The 26,051-nt window shown below is 52.3% G+C and overlaps 4 protein-coding genes across 16 annotated transcripts in view; 3 read left to right on the forward strand and 1 right to left on the reverse strand.

Moving 5' to 3' along the window:
• The window catches only part of NPRL3 (NPR3 like, GATOR1 complex subunit), a 41,458-nt gene extending 39,642 nt beyond the window's left edge, over positions 1 to 1,816 (reverse strand). For 2 of the 13 annotated variants that reach the window (XM_079321003.1, XM_079321001.1), the window contains exons 1-2: positions 1,600 to 1,816; positions 181 to 250 (exon numbers count right to left, since the gene is read on the reverse strand). In XM_079321003.1, the coding sequence (XP_079177129.1) occupies positions 181 to 250; positions 1,600 to 1,717 (188 nt within the window). In that variant the 5' untranslated portion in view covers positions 1,718 to 1,816. Of the gene's footprint in view, positions 1 to 180; positions 251 to 634; positions 858 to 1,599 lie in introns of those variants that run through there. The other 11 variants (XM_079320999.1, XM_079320991.1, XM_079320992.1 and 8 more) reach the window with 8 other exon arrangements.
• LOC306809466 (hemoglobin subunit pi) lies at positions 1,073 to 9,025 on the forward strand. The gene is made up of 4 exons (XM_079321010.1): positions 1,073 to 1,281; positions 6,713 to 6,881; positions 7,830 to 8,034; positions 8,595 to 9,025. Exons 1-4 carry the CDS (start codon positions 1,095 to 1,097, stop codon positions 8,721 to 8,723), a joined length of 690 nt encoding a protein of 229 aa, XP_079177136.1. The 5' UTR covers positions 1,073 to 1,094; the 3' UTR covers positions 8,724 to 9,025.
• A 2,032-nt stretch (positions 9,026 to 11,057) lies between these two features.
• Positions 11,058 to 12,026, forward strand: LOC306809465 (hemoglobin subunit alpha-D). Its single transcript, XM_079321009.1, has 3 exons — positions 11,058 to 11,215; positions 11,330 to 11,534; positions 11,848 to 12,026. The coding sequence occupies exons 1-3, from the start codon at positions 11,121 to 11,123 to the stop codon at positions 11,974 to 11,976; spliced, it is 429 nt and encodes a 142-aa protein (XP_079177135.1). The 5' UTR covers positions 11,058 to 11,120; the 3' UTR covers positions 11,977 to 12,026.
• A 2,062-nt stretch (positions 12,027 to 14,088) lies between these two features.
• Positions 14,089 to 14,922, forward strand: LOC306809382 (hemoglobin subunit alpha-A). The gene is made up of 3 exons (XM_079320865.1): positions 14,089 to 14,248; positions 14,390 to 14,594; positions 14,696 to 14,922. The coding sequence occupies exons 1-3, from the start codon at positions 14,154 to 14,156 to the stop codon at positions 14,822 to 14,824; spliced, it is 429 nt and encodes a 142-aa protein (XP_079176991.1). The 5' UTR covers positions 14,089 to 14,153; the 3' UTR covers positions 14,825 to 14,922.
• Positions 14,923 to 26,051: the final 11,129 nt, after the last annotated feature.

Genomic DNA, 26,051 nt, shown 5'->3' on the forward strand with positions numbered 1-26,051 from the left:
TTCCCTCGTGAGACAGCCCTCTTTACTAAGCACTAAGTTGTTCAGAACTCGATATTAAAGCATTTTTTGGACAGGTTGTCTTCCATACAGTCCAAGAAAATGTGCCTAGGAGGCAAGAGAGCAGGATGCTGTCTCCTCCATTTCAACCTCTTAGACCAGAAGAAATGTTTTCCCTCCTACCTGGAGTCCCCATCTTGATCTTCTGTGCTGTCCCCAGAGCCATTCACAGCATATCGACTCCTTGGTTTGTCTGAAGCAAAGAATGAAGGTAAATTTACCCAGGAACAATCTGCTTAATGTGTGTTTGTATGTTTTCCTATTCTCACTCAAAAGAAAAAAAAAAAAAAGTAGGAGAAAATTTTTATCCTTCAATGGATGAAGGGGAGAAAGTGAAACATTCAGTGAAACTGACACAGGTAATAGTTTGCAGTTCAAGTGTGAAAAGTAAAATTCTGACCAATGCATTTTTCCTCCTTATTGCTCAGGTTTTGGGACAATTATAATGCCCTCACAGTCACAGGAAGGGAAATTTTTTACCAACAAAAAGCAGGAGAGAAGTGGCAGAGAAACAGTCAGGCAAGAAATAAAGAAAGAAAAAAAAAAAACAAAAACAACCAAACTTTTCATATTTTACCTATAAAATGGAGAGGGAATTAGAGATTATTCTCTCCTCACAAATTGACTCACAGTCTAAGCAGGGGAATCAAACTTCTCCTGAGACACAGCCCAAACCCCACAGCTTGATCACCCTGCAGCACCTTTAGGCCCTGCACTGATACTGGTCCCAGTCCAGTCACAAGCACTGTCCAAAACACGTGCCTCAAAGTAAGAGATGCAACCTGAAGAGTGCCATGGTCCTGTTCCAGGAGAAAATAACACTCCCCCAGCACACTATTCATAACACTGAAGTTTTGTAATTCCTACCCCTTATTGGTTAAAGTTTATAGTGTTTACACCCTTTTTCCAAATCAGAGCCGTCCTCTCATCCCGCCTCCTCCTTCCCCTGCAGCTCCCAAACCGCAGGGGATTCACCTGCCCCGGGGCCTTAATAACGGGTAATGACACCTGGCACTAATGTGGTTCCATTGGGATGGATGGGAGGGGTCCCAGGGCACCTGCAGGGACTGAGAGCCCATGCAGGGCAAGGGCTGGGAGCTGCAGAGTCCATGGGGAGTCGTGAGGGGTGCCAGGTCCTCATGGCCAGTGTGGGCGAGGGGTGCGGGGTACCCACGGACAGTGTGAGGGGTGCCGGGTACCCACGGACAGTGCGAGGGGTGCCGGGTACCCACGGAGAGTGTGAGGGGTACCCACAGACGGTGTGAGGAGTACCGGGTACCCATGGAGAGTGTGAGGGGTACCCACGGGCAGTGCGAGGGGTACCCACGGAGAGTGTGAGGGGTGCCGGGTACCCACGGAGAGTGTGAGGGGTACCCACAGACGGTGTGAGGAGTACCGGGTACCCACGGGCAGTGTGAGGGGTGCGGGTACCCATGGCCAGCGTGAGGGAAGTGAGGAGTACCGGCCCCCCACGGGAGGATGCCAGGCCCCGGCGGAGGCTGCTGCGGGCGGAGCAGCCGCAGCTCCCGGCGCGGCACTTACTGTCCTGCGCGGCGGGGTGCTCGGCGCCGCGCTGGAACGGGAAGCGGAACAGCAGCTTGTTGCCGCGGCTGCCCGAGCTCACCAGGATCACGCTGATGGGGCTGGTGCTCTCGCCCATGCCGGCTCGGCTCGGGCTTCCCGCAGGAAGGGCCTGGCCGCGGCGCCTTCCGCTTCCGCCGGCACACGGCGGGGCCGGGGCTGGCGGCACCGGCGGGGACAGCGCGGCCGGGACCGCCGCCTGTGCCCGGTGCGGCCCAGTGCCCCCAGTTCCGACCAGCACCTCACACACAGCCCGATGCCCCCAGTTCTGACCAGCACTTCACACACAGCCCTGTTCTCGGCACAGCCCAGTGCCCCCAGTTCCGACCAGCACCTGACGCCTACTTTGTCTCCATCACCCCAGTGCCCCATGGAAACCACTCCCTGTTGCACACACTCGCAGTTTATTCCAGTGGCTGCAAGCAGCACCTTCCAGCTCAGCCCAGTGCCCCCAGCTTGGCCCAGCGCCCCCAGTTCAGCCCCATACCCTGACAGTGCCTAGTGGTCCCAGCCTTGGATCCCTCCACAGGGGCTGCCAGATTCTGGACCGCTTTGGGTTATTTGTGGGCTTTCAGCCCCTTCAGTCATTAACTGCAGAACTTTCCTGAGAGCTGGTAGCAAAGAGCAGCAAGGGCTCATCATCTCCTCCATGCCCACACCCCCTCGGGTTGTCATCCTCATGGAAGAGTGGACAGTCACTGCAACTGCCCAGGGCAGTGATGGAATCACAATCCCTGGAAGTATTCAAAAAACATGTGGATGCGGCACTTTGGGACATGTTTTATTGGTGGGTTTGACAGTCCTGGTCTAATGGTTGGACTCGGTGATTGCAGGGGGCTTTTCCAAGTTAACAATTCCATGATACCAGGTGTCTGCAGAGGGCAGCTGTGGAGGTCAGACCTGTGGGATTCCTGTGCTCATGGAAAGGCTGGTTTGGGCTTGCAGCTCATGTTCACTTCACAGCTCTGATACACCCTGCTCCGGTGCCTCTGGATTAGGAAGGGTGACATTACTCCCCTGGAAGCAGTCTTGATGCCTTGATATTTTTTGTATTTAACTAAGATCAGAAGTTGTCAGCAATTCTATCTGAGGATCCCCTGGGGGTTTTTGCCAATTCTTCTGTGTTTCATTGCATTACTTAGATACTTGGACACTCTGAGATGTCCCCACTCTAGGTTTTGCCCTGCAGTCCTCCCAGGCACAGGGGACAGAGCTGGGTGGCTGGAGAGGGAGATGAGCAGCCCCAGCAGGGTGTAATCTGCAGGGCCATTCTGCACAAGGCCAGTGATAATAATAGAGCAAGAGAAAGTGATGCTGAGGGGAGAGAGTTGTCCTGGGGTGATTAAAGACCAGTCATGTTATCACAGCAGAGCACTCCCTGTACACCAGCACTGGGGTGTCACGTTAAAATTTCAGTATGTCTGTTCCAAAGTATAATTTTGCTTTCTTAAATAATAAATTATAGGCCTATCTGTCATTCCCAGCTCTTAGGCATTTAGTTGTAGTTAGCCTTGTCATTTAAAGCAATGGTTGCAAGTTCTTCAAGCCCTGGTAGGAAATTAAAGAGTAAAGCCAGGATTTAGACTCCACTTTTCAGGCTTTCAAAATTTAATATGCCTTGAATATTTCTGAGTTATAGAAGATATAGGTGCCCTCTTATCAGTAGCATTCTCATTGAGGGAAAGGCAATTCCTGTGGATAATACAGGCCCATGGAGAAAGTTATCCCTGGTCTCACAGTGATGCCATTCAATTGGATTTGCAGTCAGGGCTGTAGGAAATTAGAATCCCACTTTAATAATTAGCTAACACTGTTGCTTGCTTCTGCTGTTTAAAATGAGAAACTCTGGTAGCCAGCTTTTGGAACATCTTGGATTTTAAAAGACCTGCATTAATTAAAAAAAAAAAATTCCTTTGGTGATTTCCTGACAAAGATTCATGATCTGCCCAAGGGAGGACATTCTGCAGTGGAGCTGTGGATCATCATGAGAAGCAGCAGCAGGAGAGGAGGGCAGGTTTAGTGGAGTTTCCCAGAGGACATGCCTTCACTACTGGCCCTGTGACATAGGAACAGCAGCAATCATGTTGTCCAGCTCTTTGCATTCCTGAGGCCAGGACCCCCTTGTGTCACTACCCCATGGGTAGCTGGAGCACTGGAATGAGGAATTTGGCTGAGAGGTTCCTGCAAAGCCAGAGACAGTCATTTGCCATGTCACGTGTTATTGAGGATCAGGCTTCTCCCTCCAGGCTTGTTCCTGAGGAGCTCCCACAACAGTCCCCAGCACAGCCCTGATCCTGAGTGAGCAATGAACTCCTAGCAAACCACTGTCACCCTTTGGCTGCTCTGGCTTTTGTGATAGTGCAGGAGTAACCCCCAGAAAAGGAATTCAAATTCCTTTCGGTGATGATGAATCCTCCTGTGCAGACATCACTCTGTGTGCACACAAACCTTAATCCTGCAGTCACAGGGGAATAATACCCAGGTTACACAGAATAGGAAGGAGTCCTGATGGAATGTGCCTTATCCCTGTGTTTATCTGGGTCACAGCTTGGTTGAGTAACCCCTGATTAAAAGCACTCTCACTGAGGAGAGCTTGGAGCCTTGCCATGCAACACGTCTGGTAAGAGGCAGCGCTTTGGGGAGGAGGCAAAAACATTATGTAAATGGATATTTCACAAGAGCATCTATATTTTCAAAGTAAATTTTCAATGGGAAAACTGCAAGTTTTGGAAATGTGTGTAGCAAGGGATGATGAATACAGCCTCTCTTGGCACTACCATCCATTTAAGTTTATAAACTGGATACCACCTTGTCCGTGCCCTGGCTTTATCTATGCTGCAGTGGCATTTGAACTGGAGACTGCACTGCTCTGCATCTGTGTAACCAGAGTGGGCTCTGGATTTTCAGGGGATGTGTATGGCACTATCAAAGGGAAGGTATACAAAGAGCCCTCTGATAATATTCCCTATGGTAAAGCAATTGTTCTCCTCAGGTCTCAGATGAGTCTGCTTTTATATCCCCTCTTAAAGTGAGTGAATTGCCCAGCCCATGGTCAGGAGAACTGAGGAGGAGCTGTGGCACTGAACACAATCTGAAATGAAATCCCAGAGGAGTCATTGGCCTCCACAGAGGGGATGATAATTCAAGATCCCCAAGCCCAGCCAAGCTTGCAGACTCAGAGTCCCCAAGTGCTTTGCACCTGCCTTTTGGGAAAGCCCAAAGTTTATTCTAATTTGTGTGACAGATGGCATGCAGAGAAGCTTAGAGCCCAGTGCAGAGTACAGGGGGTGGGTCAGAGCCCTTCTGCAAGTGTCACTTGCCCCAGCAAAGTGGGGACACCAGAGGATACAGAAATTGCTGTCTGATCCCAATCCCTGGTTCTGACCCTTCTGAGCCTACTGGTTCGTTCCCACCTAAACCCAGGATGCAGTGGCAAAGACACAGCCCCAGGAAAGTGGTGTCTCTTTGTAGTGTATGGATGAAATCCTCCAGGCTGTGGAGTGTACCCAGAGGGGAGAGACCTATCCCCATGTGACAGCACAGAAGAGATCCCTGCCATACACACACACACACACACACACACACACACATACACACACGTGCCACCTCAAAGCCAGCAGCTTTCCAGCAGCACAGCAGAGCTCCCTGTGGCCCCTGAGGGGCTCCAAGGCCAGTGCATGCTCTTGTGTGACACCTGTGCTTTGGTACAGGTATCCATGGGCTGGACATGCCCCAGTCCATGCACAACCCAAGGATCATTAGATCTCTAGAAGGGATCCCTTTAGCAGGATGACCATGGCTGGGGAACACCCTCTGTGGCCGTGGGTAGTGCTGCTGTCAAATGCTGACACATCTCTGGCTGAGACACACCAACCTTCTCCACACAAGTGTGCAGGGCTCCTTGGGCAGAGAACACTATCTGACCCCTCTGACTGTGCCAGCCAGTGCTCTGTGCACAGCTGCCAGCTCTCAGTGGTGATGTCTGAGGCTGCTGTAGTTTATCAGCATGCCAGAGAGATTTACCTCTGCTTTATGTGCTGGCAGGATATTTACTCCCAGAGGTTCTGCAGCAACCATCTCCAGTAGGGTATTTCTTTGACACTTTGCCCACTTATCTGTGATTACAGACCTGTGCTGGTTTTAATTTTGCTTATTTGGTCCTTCACCCATCCAGGGCCCATGCCCTGATTGTACCAGCCATCTGCTGTGGGACTAGGAGCTCCTGTGCCTGTTCAACACATAACACAACACAGCCAGCACTAACTGGAGTGCTGAGGGCTGTTTTACAGTGCAGGGGACAATTGAGAGTAAGATTACACAGTTAGAAATCAAAAGTGTGCAATCTGAGGATTACAAAAAAGGAATCTGACTGAGCTTTCTCACACACACACTTTTTTCTAGCACCGTACTCAATTTCACAAACTCTCTATTCCTGTATACAAAGTAATCCTTATTACCAGTGCTGTTGCAGACAGCAATTGTAAAGTGAGTCCCTAATTCTTTGTAAGAGGCTGGCAAAGTGAATTCCTGAAGCAAATGACAAAATCTGCATTTTAAAAAAAATTAGGATTTAATTTCTTCTCCGAACTACACTACAGATCTCCCAGCCTGTCCCTACAACTACCTAAAGACATTTTATGTGAAATTTTTCACATGATGCAGCCACATATACTGGAAGTGGCTGGGTCAGAAAGGCCCAGAGTCTTGTGTTCACATCTGTCAACCAAGGGAGGAAATGCAGATTCCTCCCCAGACTCCTTAGTATGCCGGAGTCCACATGCTCCTCAACTTAAAGATGTGTCCTAATGCTTCATCAATGGACTTTTGCAGCATTATCTCTCTGTTCATGTGTTCACACGTGTCCAGACAATTTCCTTGGACCACACAGCCATTAGTTAAAGAAGCAAGAGGCTGATAAGGCCGGCAGGCAAGGAGGGCATTGTGCTGACCCTTGCCAAAGTAGCCATTGCTTCTCGGGAGATAAGCGTCCCCCAGCCCATGAGGGGCCCTCTGGAGTGACCAATGAGTGTGGACAGGCACCAAGCTCTGCTCCCCCCTTCCCCTTTATAACCAGGGCTGCCATGGTGCAGAGTCCAAACCTGCTCTGAGCGGTCACTGCAAGGGGACAGAGCCAGCAGCTCCTGCACAATGACGCTGACCCAAGCCGAAAAAGCCGCCGTGGTCACCATCTGGGCCAAGGTGGCCACCCAAGCTGATGCCATTGGGGCAGAATCACTGGAGAGGTAAGGCCCCAGCAGGCCTCCAAAGAGGGCTTTGCTATTGGGATGCATCTCATGTAGAACTTGGGTGAGTGAGAGCAGGCTGGGACTGGGCAGAGAAGATGAAGTGTTGTGCTGCTTGATACATAATCTTCAGAACTTATATCTGTAAATGTTTCACAGTCTAGCAGTAAACCATGATTTTTTTAAACAATTTAATAGGTTTTTTTCTTCCCTATAGCCATAAAGGAGAACTCATAGCCAGAAGCAGTGGTGAGGAATCCAAAGTCATCCATACTCAGTGTCCTAAACACCATTATCGCTGTTAGGGGATAAACTTGAAGTGGTTTATTGCACAAGTGATACACTTTCTCTTACAGTTTTAAAAGAGAAAGAGTATTTAAGAGTATTAAGAGAATAACTGGCCACTAAATTCTCTGGATGCTCAAGTTTTATTTCTCCAGCTGGTAAGTAACAAACTGGACAGCTGGACCCCCTGCATGGAGCATAGCACAGTAATTCAAAGTCCATACCAATAAAGCAAACTGGCATAAAAGGATATGGAAATTATCAGAAATTCTTATGTTAGTCAAAATTATTTAAATGTTCTTTACAGTGTAGTATAAAGTATTGTAATTCTCCTTTCAGCATCCTGAGTACCATTTATATCAATTCTGGTTTGTTCATTTTAGTTTGAAGGTCCTGGATACTTGGTTATAACATAATACAGACAAATAGCTGACAAAGTGGGACTTTTATTTATTGCAAACAAAACCAAACAAAACCAAACCAAACCCAAAAAATACATTAAGTTTTAAATATTTTTTAACACTTAATTCTTCACTAGTATGTGCAGATAAACCTGCCGTCAAACCTGCACGTGCTTCAGAAGGTTTACACTGCACTTGTTCTGAGTTTTTACCACCTCCTACCATCTCTATTGCTGACCTTCTTCCTCATGCTCTCCTCCAGGCTTTTCTTCAGCTACCCCCAGACAAAAACCTACTTCCCTCACTTTGATCTGAGCCAGGGCTCAGCTCAGCTCCGTGGCCACGGCTCCAAGGTCATGAGTGCCATTGGGGAGGCTGTGAAGAACATCGATGACATCCGTCGGGCTTTGGCCAAGCTCAGCGAGCTGCACGCTTACATCCTCAGGGTGGACCCCGTGAACTTCAAGGTGAGCAAGCACAGACATCTTCAGGGGTGGAAATGGCCATTATAAAGTTAGAGACCACAGGTTATGTGGGTTAATGGCAGCTTGATCCCTGACTGTGCTGCACAGTCTGTTTCTCATATGATTTTTAACCTGAGGTTGGGTTTTCTAATGGAAGTTCTGGTCCAGTGCAGGCAAAGAACTACTTGGGGGGCTCCTGTGATTTGTGTTAGACAGACTCGAATCTCTGCTGCTTTTTCTGTAAATCATGAATCTGCCTCACACATCAAGATCCATCACCTGTTTTGAATAAAGTTATAATAAATTATAAACAGTCCCACTTTGTTGCACTTGAGGAAGGAAGAGGAACACGGAAGAGGGAGTGGGATCAAACACCAAAAAAATTGCCTTTTGCCCTATACAAAAGACAACTGTGCTTCTTCACTCACAGCTGAGGCAGCAGCACTGCCTGGCTGGGACACATAGTTGTCATCCCTAAGCACTCTGGGCCCAAGGTCCATTGCAGACCCCTACACTGATACCTGGTTCTCCTGTGATGGTTTTCATGCTGCTTTTCCTTACAGCTGCTTTCCCACTGTATCCTGTGCTCTGTGGCTGCCCACTATCCCAAGGACTTCAGCCCAGAAGTTCATGCTGCGTGGGACAAGTTCCTGTCCAGTGTTTCCTCTGTTCTGACAGAGAAGTACAGATAAATTACCCCAAAAGAGGGTGAGGGAGGCCCATCCACAGCCCAGCCCTGCTGCCAGGCTCTGGGGTATCACCCCTTCCTGGGCAGCTCTTTAAATCCCTGCTGCAGGGGCTCAATCATTGCAAAATCCAATAAACAATTGAAATGCGAGCTATGGTCTCTGTGTTTTCATCTTGATGTGCTCTACGCACACCTGACTGTTCAGGCAGGGGTGTTCCGAAATGTCTACACAATACGGAGGGGAAATATTGAACTTTATAATCTCATGTACTGATTCATATACTAATGAACTCATACTAATTCATGTGCCAATTCACTGGTGATATCATAACATTCAATGGGAGCAACATAACACTGAGCAGAAGCCCAGAATGGGCTGAAGCCCTGTGTCTGCAGCTGCTCACCAAGGTGTATCCACCATGGTCTGTTTCCAGGCTGACCAGGAAACAGTCTTTTACCCTGCTAGAACATTGAATGGACCCAGGCTTTTTGCTTGACCTATCCAAAACCCATCCCAGCCTGCTGGGAACCAAATCTGCATTGCAATGCAGGGCACTGTCCTCTCGTGCCTCTCTCCATGGGATATGGAGATGGTATCTCATGTGTTTCTTCTGTGAGTTAACCCCACTGTGCAGCCACTGCACCCCAGCTGCCCTCTCACCTCCCCTCCCTGAAATGGGATGAGGTGAAGGGCAAAGGAAGATAAAAACAAGAAAAATTGGGGGTCAAGATCAAATAAACAAACAGAATAATTGTTTAGTAAGTGAAGTCTAAGTGGAAGCACATGGAAGAACACAAAACAGGGGATACAAAGGCAATCAATCACTCACCATATTCTGTGGGTAGGCTGATGTTCAGCCAGTTCATGAGCAAAAAACATGGATAACCCCCCTAAAACTCCCTCAAACCCTTTATTTCCCCTTCGATTGCTTGATGGTGTTATATGGTATGAAGTACCTCTTTGATTAGTTGGGCTATCTGCCTGGCTGTGTCCTCTCCCAGCACCTCAAAATCTATCCCCTGGGTGGGGCAGAGTGAGAAGCAGAGACAGTCTTGATGCTGTTCAAATGCTGCACAGTTTGGCCAAAAACCTGAAGCATTGCACCATGTCAGCTCCTGTCTCAGAGACCTCTGGCATACAATAGTAGGTGCAAAGCTTTCAGCCTGCTCTGATGGCCAGCCTGAGCCAGCACTGCACGTGGCAGTCCCTGTCTCACCCATGGAATTTGGGAACTGTGTTTGTATGAGGGGGAGAAAGGTGATGTGAAAGCTCTCAGGCCACCAAATGGCTCTATCATGTAACCACAGCAGCTTTTAAAGCATTCTGCATCCATGGATGTCAGGTAACCTGGAGATTTAAATCCTTTACTTATGTGCTAGGTCAGCATCTTGCGTGTCCCTTACCCCGTGTTTGCACCAACTCCTTCCTGAGAGGCTGAGAGAAGGATGTGAGAGTCAGAGGAAATGGCCTCAAGAGGTTCCAGGAGAGGCTTAGGTTGGATATTTCTTCACTAAAAGCATTGTCAGGCACTGGCACAGACTGTCCAGGGCAGTGGTGGAACCCCTGTCCCTGGAGGGATTTAGCAGATGTGGCTCCTGGGGACCAAGCTTAGTCCTGGCCTTGGCAATTGGGGAAACGGTTTGGCTCGATGACCCTAGACACATTTTCCAACATTAATAACTTCATTATTGCAAAATTCTTTTACTGTATGACCAGCCACAGTGTGCCCTGCGGGATTTCCCAGCATTTATAGGGAGAGGCAGGAGCACACATTGGGGTGGGAAGAAGGGAAGGAGTCCAGGACTGACAAGCATCACAGGATGGACTTTGGGCTGACCATGAACCCAAAGAGAAGGTTGTTTCCTGCCTGGGTTTCTCTGGGAGGGCTTGTCCATGGCTCCTACTCAGAGGCCATGGTGCTCTTGGGGCAGAGAGGGGCTGGATGTGCCAAAGTCTGCGGGGGACATGGGACACTTGTGAGACCTCCTTCAACACCCTCTGAGCCAAGGAGGACTCTGGCCCATCTGTGGGGAATGGCAGATCACAACAAAAGATTTGAGGACATACAGCCAGGGTGGACAAGGCTGTGGCCCCCATGGGATATGTCCAGGGCTGCTGCTGTCCATGGGGCAGCCTGGTGAGGTGCTGCCCCCTGCCCCATCCTGGTGTTGGGCTGCAGTGGGGCTGGACAGGCAGCTGGGCCCCTCAGAGGCCTCCTTAGGGCAGGGCCCCCCTGGGCCACCCGGGGCCCCCCAGGCTGTGCTGCAGCCGCTCCCAGGGCCGGCCATCCCCTCGCCCCTCCGTGTGATAAGATAAGGCTGGGTGGAGGTGCCAGCAGCTATAAAAGGCGTCCTGCCGGTGCTGCTGCCACCAACCCCTGCCCACTCTTCAGCCGCCACCATGGTGCTCACTGCCGAGGACAAGAAGCTGATCCAGCAGACCTGGGGAAAGCTGGGCGGCGCCGAGGAGGATATCGGAGCCGAGGCCCTGTGGAGGTACAGGCCTGGGGACCCCATGGGAGAGGGGGACGAGCGGGTGGGAGCCCCACAGAGGGGCCAGTGTGGTGGGTCCAGCTGGGATCAGCACCACTGACTGTCCCATTCCCCCAGGATGTTCCACTCCTACCCCCCGACCAAGACCTACTTCCCCCACTTCGACCTGTCACAAGGCTCTGACCAGATCCGTGGCCATGGCAAGAAAGTGGTGGCTGCCCTGGGCAATGCCATCAAGAACCTGGACAACCTCAGCCAGGCTCTGTCTGAGCTCAGCAACCTGCACGCCTACAACCTGCGTGTGGACCCCGTCAACTTCAAGGCAGGCAGAGGGATGGGGACAGAGTTTGGGGACAGGGATCAGAATGGGGGGACAGGGAACAGGGGATAGGGAATGGAGACTGCGGAGTAGGGAATAGCGGACAGGGATCAGAATGGGGGGACAGGGAACAGGGGATAGGGAACAGAGACTGAGGGAGAGGGAATGGGGGACAGGGATCAGAATGGGAGCTGGGGGATGGGGGAAAGGGGTCAGGGTGGGGAGCAGAGGATGGGGTACAGAGGGTGTGGGACAGGGGCTGGAATGGGGACATGGGGGCTGTAGTGGAGGTGCTAAGCCCGGTTTTTCCTTGCAGTTCCTGTCGCAGTGCCTGCAGGTGACACTGGCCACCCGCCTGGGCAAGGAGTACAGCCCCGAGGTGCACTCTGCCGTCGACAAGTTCATGTCGGCCGTGGCTGCCGTGCTGGCTGAGAAGTACAGATGAGCTGTCAGCCGTGCCTGTGTACCATCAATAAAAAAAAGACTTTTGCTGCAGCAACGCATCCTTTGTGCCGGGGCCGGGAGATGGGGTGGGCTGGAGTGTGGCAGTGCTCCTGCCGCAGGGAGGGGGCTGTGGGTGTGATGGATGTGCTATGGGAAGAGCAGCACCACCCTGGGCTCCCTGGGTGTCCCCCAGGGTCCTGCTTGCTTCCAACCATCCCCAGCACAGGATACAGCTGATAGCAGGACCCAGGTAAAGAAGCTATGCCTGCATCCCTCCAGGGAGCAGGGTGAATGCTACGCCAAGACAAATGCAATCCTTGCATTCCCTTGAAGGATTCCTGGGGGGTGATGGAGGTGTGGGATAAACCCTGCTTGTTTCCATCTATCAAGATGGCTTTTTAGGACTTTATTAGAAGGGCTGTGGGAGCTATGTGCTTGCATGAGCTCCAGAAGCAATCTGAAAATTCATGGAGTGAAAAAAGTCCACCACAGACCACTAAGCACATTGTTCTGGAACTCAAGATCCTGAGCCACAAATTTCAGTCAACTGCCAGGGAAGAACCTGCACACCTGCCCCAGGTGTCTGCTCTTCCTCTGGGACTGGGCAGGGTAGGAATGGGATGGGCAAATCTGCAGTCCAGTATAGGGACACTGTTTCCAGGACTTTGGAGCCTGAATTTTTAAAAAAATCAGTGATCACAGGTGGCAGGCTATGAGATACTAAACTAGCACTGGATTTGCTGTGCTATGACACCAGAGGGAGGAGATGAGATCCTGCAGGAGAGAGGTGCCTGCTCACAGGCAGGCCTGGCAGTCCCTGGCCATGGCAGCTCCTGCTCCTGCAGGTGAACCCAGAACGCTTATGCTCCATCCTCAAGCATATCCCAGTGCTCATGTGCATTTACACCTTTTTTTTTTTGGTGCCATCCATTTGTTTTTGTGCCACCACTTTGAAGGGCTCTGCTGCCTTGGCAGCTCCCCCCATGCACACACATGCAGCATACACTCCCCTGCTGCTGCTTCCCAGAAAATTAGCCCCCCCAGCCCTCCCTCCCCACTCTGAAGTGGTGCCAGACCGAGCTAATCTTCCCCAAACACAAATGATAAGAATTTCAGCCACGGAAGAAACACGGGTGTGAACTGTCACTGCTGGTCTGCGCCACCTGCTGAATGTGCTGTGAGCGCTGCAAGCCCCCTCACCCTCCTTGTCTTCCTCACCAGCCTCGTCTTCCCTGCTCTTGTTACACTCCTCACCTCCATCTCCTCATTTGGAGCAGACACGGCTCACCGCAGACCACTGTGGTCCCTCACTGCCCAGTGCTGATCCTGTGGCTCTACCCAGTGTCCTCCCTGCCCAGAAGTCGGCGTCTCCAGGTGCACCAGGACCGTGCAGGAGAGGGGGCTGCGGCAGGGGAGCTCCGGGCTCTGTCAGCGAACAGACGTGACTGTGGGTCAGGGAGCGGGGGAAGAGGGCACACAGTGGGGTGGTATGGGGTACAATGGTGTGGGGTGTCCTGAGGAACAAGAGCAGGGAATGCAGTGGGATGGCCGAGGGCTGTATGGGGACACGTGTGTGTGCAAGGACGTGTAGGTGCCAGCTGGCAGTGCATGTCCTGGGGCAGCTCGGGGTGTGTGCAGGCTGTTGGATGCTCAGTCTGCACATGCAAGTGCATACGGGGCTGTGAGGAGATGTGGGACACAGAATTTCCCACGCTGCTGTCCCAAAACCTGCCAGAACCCATCCAGGCTGTGGCAGGAGCATCAAGCCAGTGTCTCACCCCATGCCAGGGAACGCACACGGGCTCGCCGCCAGTGCCAGTGCGGACCCTAACGACAACCCAGGCCAGCACCTAAACCTCATCCTAACCCCAAACCTAACCTTAAGCCTAACCCTGCTGTCATGTCAGCATGTGTCCGTGGTGCAGAGACGCCCACCCGCTCTGGAATAAACCCTGGCCGTAACCCCGGTCGGACCCCGCGGTGCCGGTGCCGGTGCCGTGTCCGGGCGGAGCGGGGCGGGGCGGGGCAGGACGGGCGGCGGCCCCGCCTGGCCGGGCTCCAGCACCCCCGGGCCGGGCCGGGCCGGGGAGTGACGGGCGGAGCCCCGGCACCGCATATAAGGGCGGCGGCGGGCGGCGGGGACAACCGTGCTGGGGCTGCCGATTAGGAGGTGTCATCATGGTGCTGTCCGCCAGTGACAAGACCAACGTCAAGGCCGCTTTCGCCAAAATTGGCGGCCAGGCCGACGACTATGGTGCCGAGACCCTGGAGAGGTACTGTGGCTGTCCCCGGCATGACCCCTCTCCAGCCCCCACTCCCTGGCATCTGCTCCTTCTCTTCCCCATCCGCAGCTGTCTCTGTCCTGTGCCACCCTGTCCCTGTCTCACCTGTCTCTGAACCCCTCTGTTCTCTAGGATGTTCGCCACCTACCCCCAGACCAAGACCTACTTCCCCCACTTCGACTTGTCAAAGGGCTCTGCTCAGATCAAGGCACACGGCAAGAAGGTGGCGGGTGCACTGGTCGAAGCTGCCAACCACATCGATGACATTGCTGGTGCCCTCTCCAAGCTCAGCGACCTCCATGCCCAAAAACTCCGCGTGGACCCTGTCAACTTCAAAGTGAGTGTCTGGGAAGGGGTGATCAGCCCAGCTTCCCTCCTGCACCTCTTTGTTACCCCCTTGCCTCATCCTCTTGCTCACCACATCGTTTTGCCTTTCAGCTGCTGGGCCAGTGCTTCCTGGTGGTGGTGGCCAGCCACAACCCCGCTCTCCTGACCCCAGAGGTCCACGCTTCCCTGGACAAGTTCCTGTGCGCCGTGGGCTCTGTGCTGACTGCCAAGTACCGTTAAGACGTGTACCGTGGCCGAGCTGGACCCAACACACCGCCAGCCCTCCGACAGCGAGCAGTCAAATGTTCTGAAATAAAATCTCTTGCATTTGTGCTCCAGCTCTGGTGTCCTGCTCTGTGTGCTGCCCACAGGAAGGGAGCGGGAGGGATGTGCTCTGGGGGTCTAAGCTGGAGGTCTCCCCACCAGGTGGGTACTTGGAGAAAAGGGGCTCTGGTTTTGCCGTTGCTGAGAGGAGGCAGCACCTGAGGGTGGCATCCAGCAGGCAGACACTGCTTTGCAGCCCTGGGGCTCTGGGAGCAAAGAGCATTTCTAGGCACTAGTGGAGGGGAGAGACTCATGGAAGGTCTGGGGCTCCCTGCAGCCCCAGGCTGTCCCACCAGTATTCCACACTGGGATCCCCTCTTGCACCACTGGCCCCATGCACCCTCGCTCAGGACAGTGTCAGAAGGCATCTCCTTCTGGAAATGTTTGCAGGAGACATGGGAGTACAGGGGCTCCTGTCACCTGTGACCCTCTGCCTGGCAGGAGAATGAAAACAGCCCGAGGACCTTCCTGTGCCAGGGCACCTTTCTTCGTACACCCAGCACACAGTGCTGTGCAGTGGTGTAAGACTTCTGTCCACACCTAATGGCCCTTTACTGGGGTGTCACTGTGGAGGGATCCTGGGAAGCTGCAAGATGAGGCTCAGCCCCAGATCCAGCAGTGTGGGGCAGTGTCAGGGCATGAAAACGAGCCCAGGAGTTGTGCTGGTGTCTGCACCCCCCAGCCCTTATCACAGCCTGCAGCAGGGTGGCCATAGTGGGGGCTGATAAAGGAAAGTGTGGGCTCTCCTCCAGCTGTGGGTGTGGTGGGAGGCTGGGCAACAGATAGTCCCAGGAGGTTACAACCTGCCAGGTGCTGAGTAAGGGTTAGGAGGTCCTTAGTGTGGGGGGAAGGTTCAAGGAAGCCCCTTGGTGGCTCACAGAGCCAGCCAAGGTTGCCACAGGCTCCTTTGATCCTTGGCATTGCAAGGATGGACTCTTGCCCAGTCCCATGGCCTCCAGGTGCTGTCAGCGAATGCACAGAGACAGGAGAAACCTCGATAACTCCAAAGAGAGAAGGAGGCCCTTCAGGGTCTCTTCTGCAAAGCACCACAGGCTTCATGATCCATGTGCCCACTGTTCCTGGCACTGTGAGGAAGGGAGGAGAGAGCCAGTCAGGGCAACACTGGCCAGTCTGATCTACCTTTGTACAGAGCAGGCGTTGGAGCAGGTTCCACCCTTCCAACCATGAATGTCACCTGGGCAGAGCTGTAGGCACAACTTCCTGGGGATGTCATGTAGAGCCAGCATATGGTGGGGACTTGGGACACAGGTGTGCAAGAAGGTGTGAACTGGTGTGGAAAGCATTGGAAAGAGCCAGCATCAAATTCAGCATGGACTTGGACTCTTCCAAACCAGCCACTAAGGGCCCTCATGGTCCTGATCATGGTGGGGACATGAGATAAAGTATAAGAGCAATGTGGGGACAATGTGAAGGGTGGAAGTTGTTCCCAGTTTGCTTTAGCTTCTCACTGCTACCAAGCCAGGCCGTGACCTCAGGCAGGACACATTGGGTGGCAGTGGGCTGTCCCCTGCCTCTGCAGCATTTTGTAGGGCTCTGCCTGGCTGGAGAGCCGCTGACCTCGTGCTGTCCCAGCCATTTGTCCCTGTTGCCACAAGATGGGGACCTCAAGCTGTGGTGCTTTATCGGGAAGAGGCAGGGCTGCTGCCCCAGTACAGCCCCAGACCCCCATTGCTTTGGGGACACCGGTGCCAGCTCTGAGGGGGCACAGGACCCCTCCCCGTGTGCCTGGTTCATAGCACAGAGGCTCCCTTCAGTGGGCATCCCTTGGTGGCCATGGCTTTGTGAGCCCCAGGACACAGCCTGCCCCACGGCACAGACACGCTGGCCACAGCCTGGCACTCCCTGAGCTGGCATCCCTGCCCAGCTGCCTTGGGGCCCACCAGCACCACAGCAGCCATGCTCTGGAGCAGAGCAGGTCCAATGTTTGCCCCAGCGCTGGTCCAGGCTGGTTTTGCAGCTGGTATTGCTGCAGGTCCGATGCTGAGGAGAGAGCTGGAGACAACTTCTGCCTTGCCACAGCAGCAGCAGCCTGAGACTGCCCCAGGTGACACTGAGGAGGTGGATTTGGACACAAAGCTCCCTGAGCCAGGCCAGGGCAGCACTCAGGAAGCTGACTTACACCAGGCAGCTTCAGCAGAAGAAAGAAGATTAATGTCTCCAGGTCATGCCTGTTTTGATCTCTCCACTCTCTGCATGACTTTCTCAGTTCTCATTTATTCTTGATGGACAAAGCACCCAGGGTTCAAAGATGCCCCCAGAACAGCAGAGTGTTTTGTTCTCTGGTGTCATCGAAGCAAGAGGCATCTCAGAGCTCATTTTTATTGAAAGAGGAGTTAAATGACATCAGGAAATGAACTTCATGGTAATGACTTATCTGATCACAGGACTTTCACCAGTCTCTAAAGGGGCTGTGAACAACATTGTCCAGATAGGTTGGATTCTGATCGTATTATTTGGCCAGATAGTCATGTCCCTAGACAGTGTGTCCTGGAAAGGGACACAGAAACACAAAAACACTAACTTCTGGAGGAGGTCAGGCATCCTAGGGGAGTTTAACAGAAAATCCCCATGGATTTTCCATCTTCCCGGAAGCAAGGGGGATCTAGCAAACAAGCAGTGGGAAGGCAAAGAATTAATTCCTCACTGGAAGCTGATCTTAGGAGACTAGTTGAGAGATCCTCTTGCTAGAATGAAGAGGGAAAACATTGTGTGTTTTACAAACTGTTCCTGTTTATACATCCCATATTGGAATTCAATATGGAAATACTGTAACCCATGAGAGGTGCAGCCAATACCTCTCCTGCTTCTTTGCTGTGTGTTTGACTTTCCTAAATGTCAGATTTTCCCTGCTGAAAAGATCTGCCTGATTTGTCTGGATCCTTTTGAATTTTAAGCCAGTGCTTGCAGCCCCTCCAACTCAGGAACATCTGAGAACTCAATAAGGACATTCTCCACTACAACACAAGTTATTGATGACAGAACAGTAAAAAGTAATGGTAAAAAAAGAACTGGAATCTGTCACGGAAGGAAAACAGACTCATCTGAAAGGATTCATTCTTGGCAAGGGCCATGACTATTACTCATCTCTTTCTTTGATTAAAAGTCCCACTGTTTGTTTTTTTTTCACTTGACGCAAATTGGTTTGTAGTTCCTTGGTTTCCTCCTTTTACCATGCTAATGATAAGAGACATGGTGGTCTCGTTTCTCTGACCCCATCCCCCTCCCTCTTTTCCCAGAGATACTGGATGTGTGGAGATGGTTTACATCAGTTTTTGAGGTAAATGGGATTTGTTTTTCAGGCAAACAACCTGAAAATAGGGAATGATTGAAATATACTTTAACTGAAACTTTTTAGAACCTTCCCACCTCCTCCACTGGCTGTTTTGTCAGTGAAAACAGGAAAAGTAGTAGAAGACAGAAAATTAGCATTGTTTAGATTTTTCACTACAAAGATGGAAATTAAATAGAAATGCAAAATCTTTCATCCTGCCAGTTGCCCTGTCTTCCTACCTCACAGCAACAACCTGAGAGATCTGATTATCTGATTTTTCCTGGAGCTGAGATGACAAGCAATGTTCAGCTGGTGGCATCAGTGCTTCCTCTCACCCTGTATTGTTTTTCTGTATTTTCCAGCAGCAGCAGATACCATCTGGAGAGAACACAGCTTTCCTTGTGTTCCTCCAGCTCCCATACATGCAGCAGCAGCAGTTCCAGAGGCAACATTTCAGCCGGTTGCCTTCAGCATCTGTCTGTTGACCACCTGCTGCTCATGAATTTGCTCTACCTTTTATAAACCTGCTGATCCTATTTGTTTCCACAACCTCCTGTGGCAGTGAGTTCCAGAAGTTCATTCTCCCACCTGCTCCAAATAAAGTCCTTTTTAGCCATTTTAAATCAATCTAACAGACTGATCAATGGCCTTAAACTCTCATCATGCACCACGTTCACGTTCTCTTTATGATTTTGTAGGGCTGCCATGTTTTGCTCCTCCTTCTCCAGAGAAAAATCCCAGCCTCCCCAGAACCCCTTCATATTGCAGCTGCCCCATCCCCTTGATCTCACTTGCCCTACTCAGGACTCTAAATCCACTGTATTCTTACATCCTGAGATGTCCTGTTGTGATAGGACAAGGGGTGATGGCTTCAAACTAAGAGATTTGATTTAGATTAGATATAAGGAAGAAGTTTTTCGCAATGGAGGTGATGAAACATTGGCATGGGTTGCTCAGAGAAGTTGGCATCCCCCATCCTTGGAATTTTCAAGACTTTCCAGACTTTACAAACTTTGTTAAAAAATACACTGATTCTTCCGTATTTTGCACACTTCTGCATTTATTTCGTAAATTCCGGGCAAATTGGACTCACACAAGTGGCAAGACTGTAAGAGAGCTCTCAGTTTCTCCTCAGGAAAGGCTCTAGGTCATGCAGGAACTGCCACCATTTCCTCTCCTCACCCAAGGCCTGCTCCTTGCTCTCCTGTACTGGCGGCACTGCCCCTGCCGCTGTCTCCTCCTGGTGCTCCTGCCAGCCTGGGGTCCCGGCCAGCTGGGCAAGGGGCTGGGTGGCCACCACTTGGGGCTTGCCTTGTCCTCATTCAGCACTGTTGTGCTCTGCTGCAGAGGGACCCAGGGACCCCCTTCCTCCTGAGGGAGCAGCACCCACAGGACTGATACCGGGGCTGCTTGTGTGCAACGGGACATGACACAAACAGGGTTCAGTCTCTTTGGAAGAAATAAATGAATTTTTTAGTTAGCTTGGCAGAGACAACTAGTCTCGTTGGCGCTTGACTCTAGAACAAGGCGACGCTGCCGCAGCCGGGCCCAGCCCTTGGGGCCGCTGTCTGAGTGCATTTGGAAGGGCACGGACGCCATTTCAGCGCCCTCTGTCTCTGTGCTCCGTGGTTGTGCTGCCCGTGCGGGCGGAGCGGGGCTGGCGGGAGCCGCGCTCCCCTCAGAATCCCTGAGGGCGGCAGCGATGGCGGCGTCGCTCCCTCAGCGCCCGGGCCCGGCCCCGGCGGGCAGGGAGCCCTCGGTAGCGCCCTGCCGGCAGCAGGCAGCGAGCCCCGGCCCCGGGCTCTGTCCCCGCGGCGCCGCAGAGCCCAGGGGACACGTGCGAGAGCGGCTGCGGTGCTCGGCCATTGGCCCTGGCGGGTGCAGCAGCCGCCCCTGGGCCCGGGGAAGCGCAGGAGGCTCTCGCCGCGCCCCTTGTGCAGCTGGGCCGGGTGCCCGTGCACGGCCCCGGCCTCGCCTGGTGCCCCTGCCTCGCTCAGCTCCCCGTGCCCGGCAAAGGCGCCCGGGCTGCGCTCGCTGCCCCCGGCTGGCGCTGCTGAAGGCAGGGACGAGCCCCAGGCCGGGCAGAGCCCTGAGGGACAGCCCTGCTCCCCGGCCTCCCGCCGCACGCGGAGCCGCTGCCCACAAGGCCCTGGCACAGCCCCAGGGCCATTTGCTCGTGCCCTGGCCAGAGCTGCCCACAAACCCAGGGCTCTGCAGCCTGGGGCTGGGGCTGGCGTGTGCCAGCGTGGCCAAAGCCTCTCAGAGCTCTGGGCACAGCAGGGGACACAAGGCCACAGTCCGGGGGCTGCTCTGTGCCGGTTCCTGGCTGCTCCACCGCTCATGGGGTGCCAGGAGTGGCCCTTTGTGACCCGTGTCATGGTCCTTTGTGATGTGGGACATGGTGATGGCCAGAGACAATTATGACATCAGGGGACCCCACCCTGGCCTGGGGCTATCTAAGGGGCACAGAGCCCTGGAGTGCTCAGTCCAAGGAGAGTCGCTCTCTGAGGAGAAAGCAGCTCCCTGGACACGTGTGCGGTTGAGGACGGCGGAATTTATCCAGAAAATGGAGAAGAACGCCCGCTCCCAAGCCACCCAAGGCCCACTGCTGAGCCTGCGCAGGAGGCAGAGTGTGAGCGATGAGGCAGGAAGGAGCAGCCAGTGGATGGAGAGGGCCAGGATCTTCGCTCTGCCAAGGGAGCCGTCTCCATCCCACGATTCCTGCTCATCCTCGTCCTCATGGGCATCCATCGAGCTCCCACCAGTGCACCTCAGGCAGCCAAAGGTGGGGCCCAAAACACTTCACCTACGCGCGGTCCCGGAGGTGCAGCCCTGGCAGCCACAGGCAGCGCCGCAGGGCAGCCGTCACCTGAGCCTGTCCCTCTCTGGGGACAGGCTGCCACTGCTGCTACATGTGCCACGGCCACCAGCCCTGCCCCGCCTGCTGAGCCCCAGGGACACCAAGAGCCGGGGCACAGAGCTGGGCAGTGCAGGTGAGAAGGGGCTCTGCAGCCCCAGTCCCCCGCAGCCATACACCCCCCTGCCCAGGGTGGTCCTGCCCCGGCTCTGGGTTGGCCGGGAGGACGCATTCTATATATCCCCGAGCCAGCAGCTGCCACCTGTGCCACCCATCCGCACGGGGGCTGCAGCCACGGACCACAGCCTCAGGGGCACAGAACCAGAGAAACAGAATAAGCACAACAAACCTTGCAAAGAGGAAAAGGGCACATACAAGAATCTCTTCCAAGTCATCGAAGAGTTTGAGCACTTTCAAGAAGACAGCCAGAGTGAGCGGGAGCTGTCCCCAGTGGAGGAGGTCACTGAAGTTGGCTCAGAGGACAGCACAAGTGATCAGCAGCTGTCCCCAATGGAAGAGGACATTGAGGCCACTCCAGAGGACAGCAGGAGTGACAACGAGCTGTCCCCAGAGGAAGAGGACATTGAGGCCATTGCAGAGGACAGCAGGAGTGACAAGGAGCTGTTCCAAGAAGAAGAGGCCATCGTGGTTTATCCGAAGGACCACCTGTGTGATGAGGAGCTGTCCTCAGTGGAACAGGCCATCCAGGTTGGTCCGGAGAACAGCACAAGTGACCAGGACCTGTCTAGATCTGCAGAGGCCATCGAGCTCTTCCCAGGGGACAGCACGAGTGGCAAGGAGCTGTCCCCAGCCGAGGAAAATCATGAGGAAGAGGCATCCCAAGGGGAGAGTGAGAGGGAGAAAGAGCTGCCCCAAGGGGATTACTGCACGGATGAGAGGCTTTCCCCAGAACATGCGAAATTTGAAACAGAGCTGTGCTTTGGGGAAGACTCTGATCTCCAAGACACATCCCCATGGGAAGCAGATGACAGCAAACTGCTCTCCCTGTGGGAAGAGTGTGAGCAGGAGGAGCTGACGAGGAGGGCCCTGCTTGGTGGTATGGACAGGGATTCAAGCATGTCACTTGAACTGCCTGAACTGCAGGAAACGTCAAGGCAGCAGAAGGTGCTGGAATGGCTAGAACCCAATGTCCTCAATGATTATGGCTGTGAAGAGGAGGAAGAGATCGAAGCTCGATCATTCCAGAGGCTATCCAAGCTGAAAAGGCACAAGGAGAAGCTGGAGGCCCGACAGAAAGAGCTGTTGGGCACAGAGGTGGCAGCAGAGGCAGCCCCTGCCCTGCCCAGAGCTTCTCATGCCCTATGGAGTGCCACAGACTCTGAGCTGGCAGCTGTGACCCCAGGCAGAGCTACTGAGGAGGAGGAGGAGGAGCTGCCTGCCCAGCCTCTGGCTGAGCAGGATGAAAAGGCAGCAGCTCCTTCGGTCCTCAGTGAGGACTTCACATCCCTGGGGACACAGAGCACCAGGAAGCCCCTGAGCAAGGCTGTGCCGCGGATGCAGGCACTGAGGCAGCAGCAGCAGGATGCCCTGGAACAGCGGGTTGCTGCAGAAGGGGAAGCAGCAGTTGCAGCAGAAGGGGAAGGGAGCTCAGGGCACAGCTCCCCCAGGCCCTGGCCTGCCCAGAGGGGAGCCCAGGCCCTTCGCGGGCAGCCGGCCGCCCCCAGGAAACGCCCCTCCCGCCTGGGGCGGGCGCTGCGGGCGCTGCGGGGGCTGTTCCGCTGGCCCTGCCTGAGGCCACGGCCCGAGGAGTGAATCAGGGCACCCACAGCAGGGATTGCTGCAGAGCCTCCCTCCCTGCAGGGCTGGGCACACCCGTGGCTGCTGGGGCACAAACAGCGAGAGGAGCACAAAGACCGCAAAGACAACAAAGAAGGGGAAGGAAAAACCAATGAAGACAAGGAAATCGAAGAAGACAAAACAAAGAAGACAAACAAGACTCATATGTCAAAGACAAGGAGACGATGATGAAGATGAAGAAGATAAAACACAGAAGACAATGGCATGGATGAAGACGGCAAAGATAAAGAAGACAAAAACCTGAAGAAGACGTAGAAGACGAAGAAGACTTTAAAAATGCATAGAATAATAGTAATAAGAAAAATAATTGTTAATATAGGAGTAGAAGAAGAAAATGTTTCCAATAAGAGTAATAATTTTAGGATATAGGAATAGAAGACTAATAAGAATAAGAATTTGAATTTAAAATTACATAGAGGAGTGGAAAAAGAAGAGTAGGAAGAAGAAGGAGTATAGAAGAAGAGTTGTTAAGAATCCATAAATGAAGAAGAGAATAAATAAACTAATAAATAAATAAATAAAATTACCATAGAATTTGTCTTTACTGGAAGGGACTTTTAAAGTTGTCTAATACATACCCCCCATCGTAGGCTTCCACTAAGTCAGGTTGATCAGAGCCCCATCCAAACCCAATTATTCTATGATGATAGGATTCTGTGATTAGAGGCCAGACCTGCACAGATGTGAGTGCACCAAGCTGCTACACAACAGGCAGGAGATACTCTGTTTCTTATTTTGCAACCATAAGCCCTTCCTGATCACATCACTGTATTTTGTTGGCTTTTTTATTTTGTTCCCCTGCTGCACATCAAGGCTACACTTTTGGCAAGCCATCCGTGAGGACTCCAGCATCTTTTTCCTGAGCTGTAATAGCCAGTTTAAGTTCAGCCTCCTCTGTTTTAGGTCATATTTCCCTATCCATGTCACCCTCCTTATCTACACTGAAAGGAATGACCTTCTGTTTTTCCATTTGTGAGTAACACTGAGAGCTGCACATAGCAAAATTCCAGAGTACATCAAATATCCTTTCAGCAGTCTTCTGCAGTGGTGGAGCACCATCTGACTTTTCTGTCAAAAGCTAAACATGTGCAACTCTAACAGCAGAGTTTTGGTGCCTAGTCCTGGGTTACAGTTCTTCATTATACTCTTCCATCCCCTATCACAATGACTTCAAGTCAAGCTGCTGGGTGGACACAATTCAATCAAGATCTAGCTGAAGATAGTTAAAACAGACAGTTTTCCAGTCAGTGTCACTTTTTTACTCCTTGCACTAGAATCAAACAGAGATAGGGGAGCAGCCTGTCCCAGCTCTGTGCTCTCCAGAGACTTTTGCACATGGCCAGGAGGATCCCAGCTATGGATTTATGGAAAGCAATACAGCAAAATGTGCATCGCAGCTGCTCATCTAGAAAGCTTTTAGACATTCCTCAATAGCTGGGCAGCTCAGTGCCTTTATTATTAGTAGAAATGTATTTATCAAAATTCATGGGTCAGCACTGTTAAAGCACAGGCCACCATTATTTATTTTTCCAGGCTGTTACCTCAGAGGAGGATACTTCCATCATATAATCCAGTCTTCTCCACAGGCCTGTTTGAAACACTCAAAGTGTAGAAAATACACTCTCCTGAACAGGGTCTTCCTCTTTTATCTGACTTCGTGACGAAGGGCTGTGTTCAGGACTCATGGACCAAAGAGCAAGAAGCAGAAGTGGTCAGCCCTAACCATCACAGGGACACCGACACCACACTCAGAGTCACTGACAGACAGAGCCCTGGCCCCAGCACGGCCCTGGTCCCTCAGGCTTCAGCACAGACACAACCCCCACGTGCTTTTCTGAATCCCATGGGTTCTGGATGCCACACAGCATGAGGCAGATGCCACTGCAGCTGTATTTTCTGTCTGCTCTTTGTGATCCACCTGCAGCACTGCCTCTGCAAGTGGAGGAACCTTCAGCTTCTCCAGCTCCAGCTTCAGCCCCAGTTCCAGCTCTGCAGCCAAGAGGAGACCCTTCCTGGCCCAAACTCACCCCTTCTGAGGCTGCAAGGCTGCCTAGCCAAAGGGAAAAGGAGCAGCCCACACAGTCACTAAGCCAATGACAACATTTCATGTCCCCATGTGTTTGGAGCAGCTGTCAGTCTGGAGGTGGCATGTCCTACAGCATCCGTCCACACACTTACACTGAACACTGGAATGCTTTTCTTGGAAACAAGCAACTCCAAGGGACCCAAGCTGTGAAAAAAATAGGTATTGTAACACATTCTGGATCTGACTCTGTATTGTGTTAATTTATGCTCAGGTCTTTGACATTTAATGTCTTTTTTCTTTCTGTCTTTTAAGAAGAAAATAACTAGAAACAGCATTTCAAGAAAGTAATCCATAAGGGCTTATTGGAGATGAGCTGATATCTTTAAAAGTGGAGTTGAAGGCTAAATCAATGTAGAATGGGGACATAAAGGGTTTATTTGTTTTCCTCTTAGAAGGAGAGCTCTGAAAATCCAAGGACAGTATCACACAGGGGCAAACAAACAAGTAGTGAACAAATTGAAGCTAAAAATTAGCAGAATAGTCCTTTTCCATCCCTTGAGCTTTGTGTGCTCAAGCTTCTGGGCTGGCTTCAGGGAAGTTTTCTCCTAAATCAGATGAGGAGATCTGACTTCAGGGAAGTCTTCTAAATCGGATGAGGACATTGCCAGCTTTGAGCACACAGTCTGCTCTGACTGGGATTTTGGTGATGTCAGAGTTTCTAGAAAATGACAGGCAATTCCTCAGGGGATTTCCTTCTCATGCCCCAGGAATTTATTACAAAGAGTAACATCTCAGTAACATGAGAGGAAGCAACAAAGATTTTGAGCTCTAAAAGTGGAAATTCCATCTCCAGGGAGTTTGTGGTTGACTGTAAACAGGTCTGAAGTCCTCAACTAAGCTGACCTGTAAGGGAGTGTTGGGATTTTTGCTTGAGCAAAGACTTCGAGATTGTCCCCAAGCTGCATTATTTCTGCTGGGGACCATATCAGAGGGTACCCCAAGGAAAATGCAGGTAAAAGAAAATCCTTGACTCTTTTGAAATCAGCTGGAAAATCAGAGGAGGAGTTGACCATGCCTATGAAAGTCACATCTCCCGTGAGTCCTATGAACATGGCAGATAGGTGAGAGCAAAGAAAGCTACCGGGCTTTG

Source organism: Erithacus rubecula (assembly GCF_903797595.1).
Source record: "Erithacus rubecula genome assembly, chromosome: 17".
Lineage (NCBI taxonomy): Eukaryota > Metazoa > Chordata > Aves > Passeriformes > Muscicapidae > Erithacus > Erithacus rubecula.

Excerpts from the sequence above, each read along its gene's own strand:
- LOC306809466 (XM_079321010.1), top strand. The coding sequence starts at position 1,095 with ATGGGAGGGGTCCCAGGGCACCTGCAGGGACTGAGAGCCCATGCAGGG. Across the intron at positions 6,882-7,829 it reads GGGGCAGAATCACTGGAGAG|GCTTTTCTTCAGCTACCCCC; the intron begins GTAAGGCCCCAG and ends GCTCTCCTCCAG. Across the intron at positions 8,035-8,594 it reads TGGACCCCGTGAACTTCAAG|CTGCTTTCCCACTGTATCCT; the intron begins GTGAGCAAGCAC and ends TTTTCCTTACAG.
- LOC306809465 (XM_079321009.1), top strand. The coding sequence starts at position 11,121 with ATGGTGCTCACTGCCGAGGACAAGAAGCTGATCCAGCAGACCTGGGGA. Across the intron at positions 11,216-11,329 it reads GGAGCCGAGGCCCTGTGGAG|GATGTTCCACTCCTACCCCC; the intron begins GTACAGGCCTGG and ends CCATTCCCCCAG. Across the intron at positions 11,535-11,847 it reads TGGACCCCGTCAACTTCAAG|TTCCTGTCGCAGTGCCTGCA; the intron begins GCAGGCAGAGGG and ends TTTTCCTTGCAG.
- LOC306809382 (XM_079320865.1), top strand. The coding sequence starts at position 14,154 with ATGGTGCTGTCCGCCAGTGACAAGACCAACGTCAAGGCCGCTTTCGCC. Across the intron at positions 14,249-14,389 it reads GGTGCCGAGACCCTGGAGAG|GATGTTCGCCACCTACCCCC; the intron begins GTACTGTGGCTG and ends TCTGTTCTCTAG. Across the intron at positions 14,595-14,695 it reads TGGACCCTGTCAACTTCAAA|CTGCTGGGCCAGTGCTTCCT; the intron begins GTGAGTGTCTGG and ends TTTGCCTTTCAG.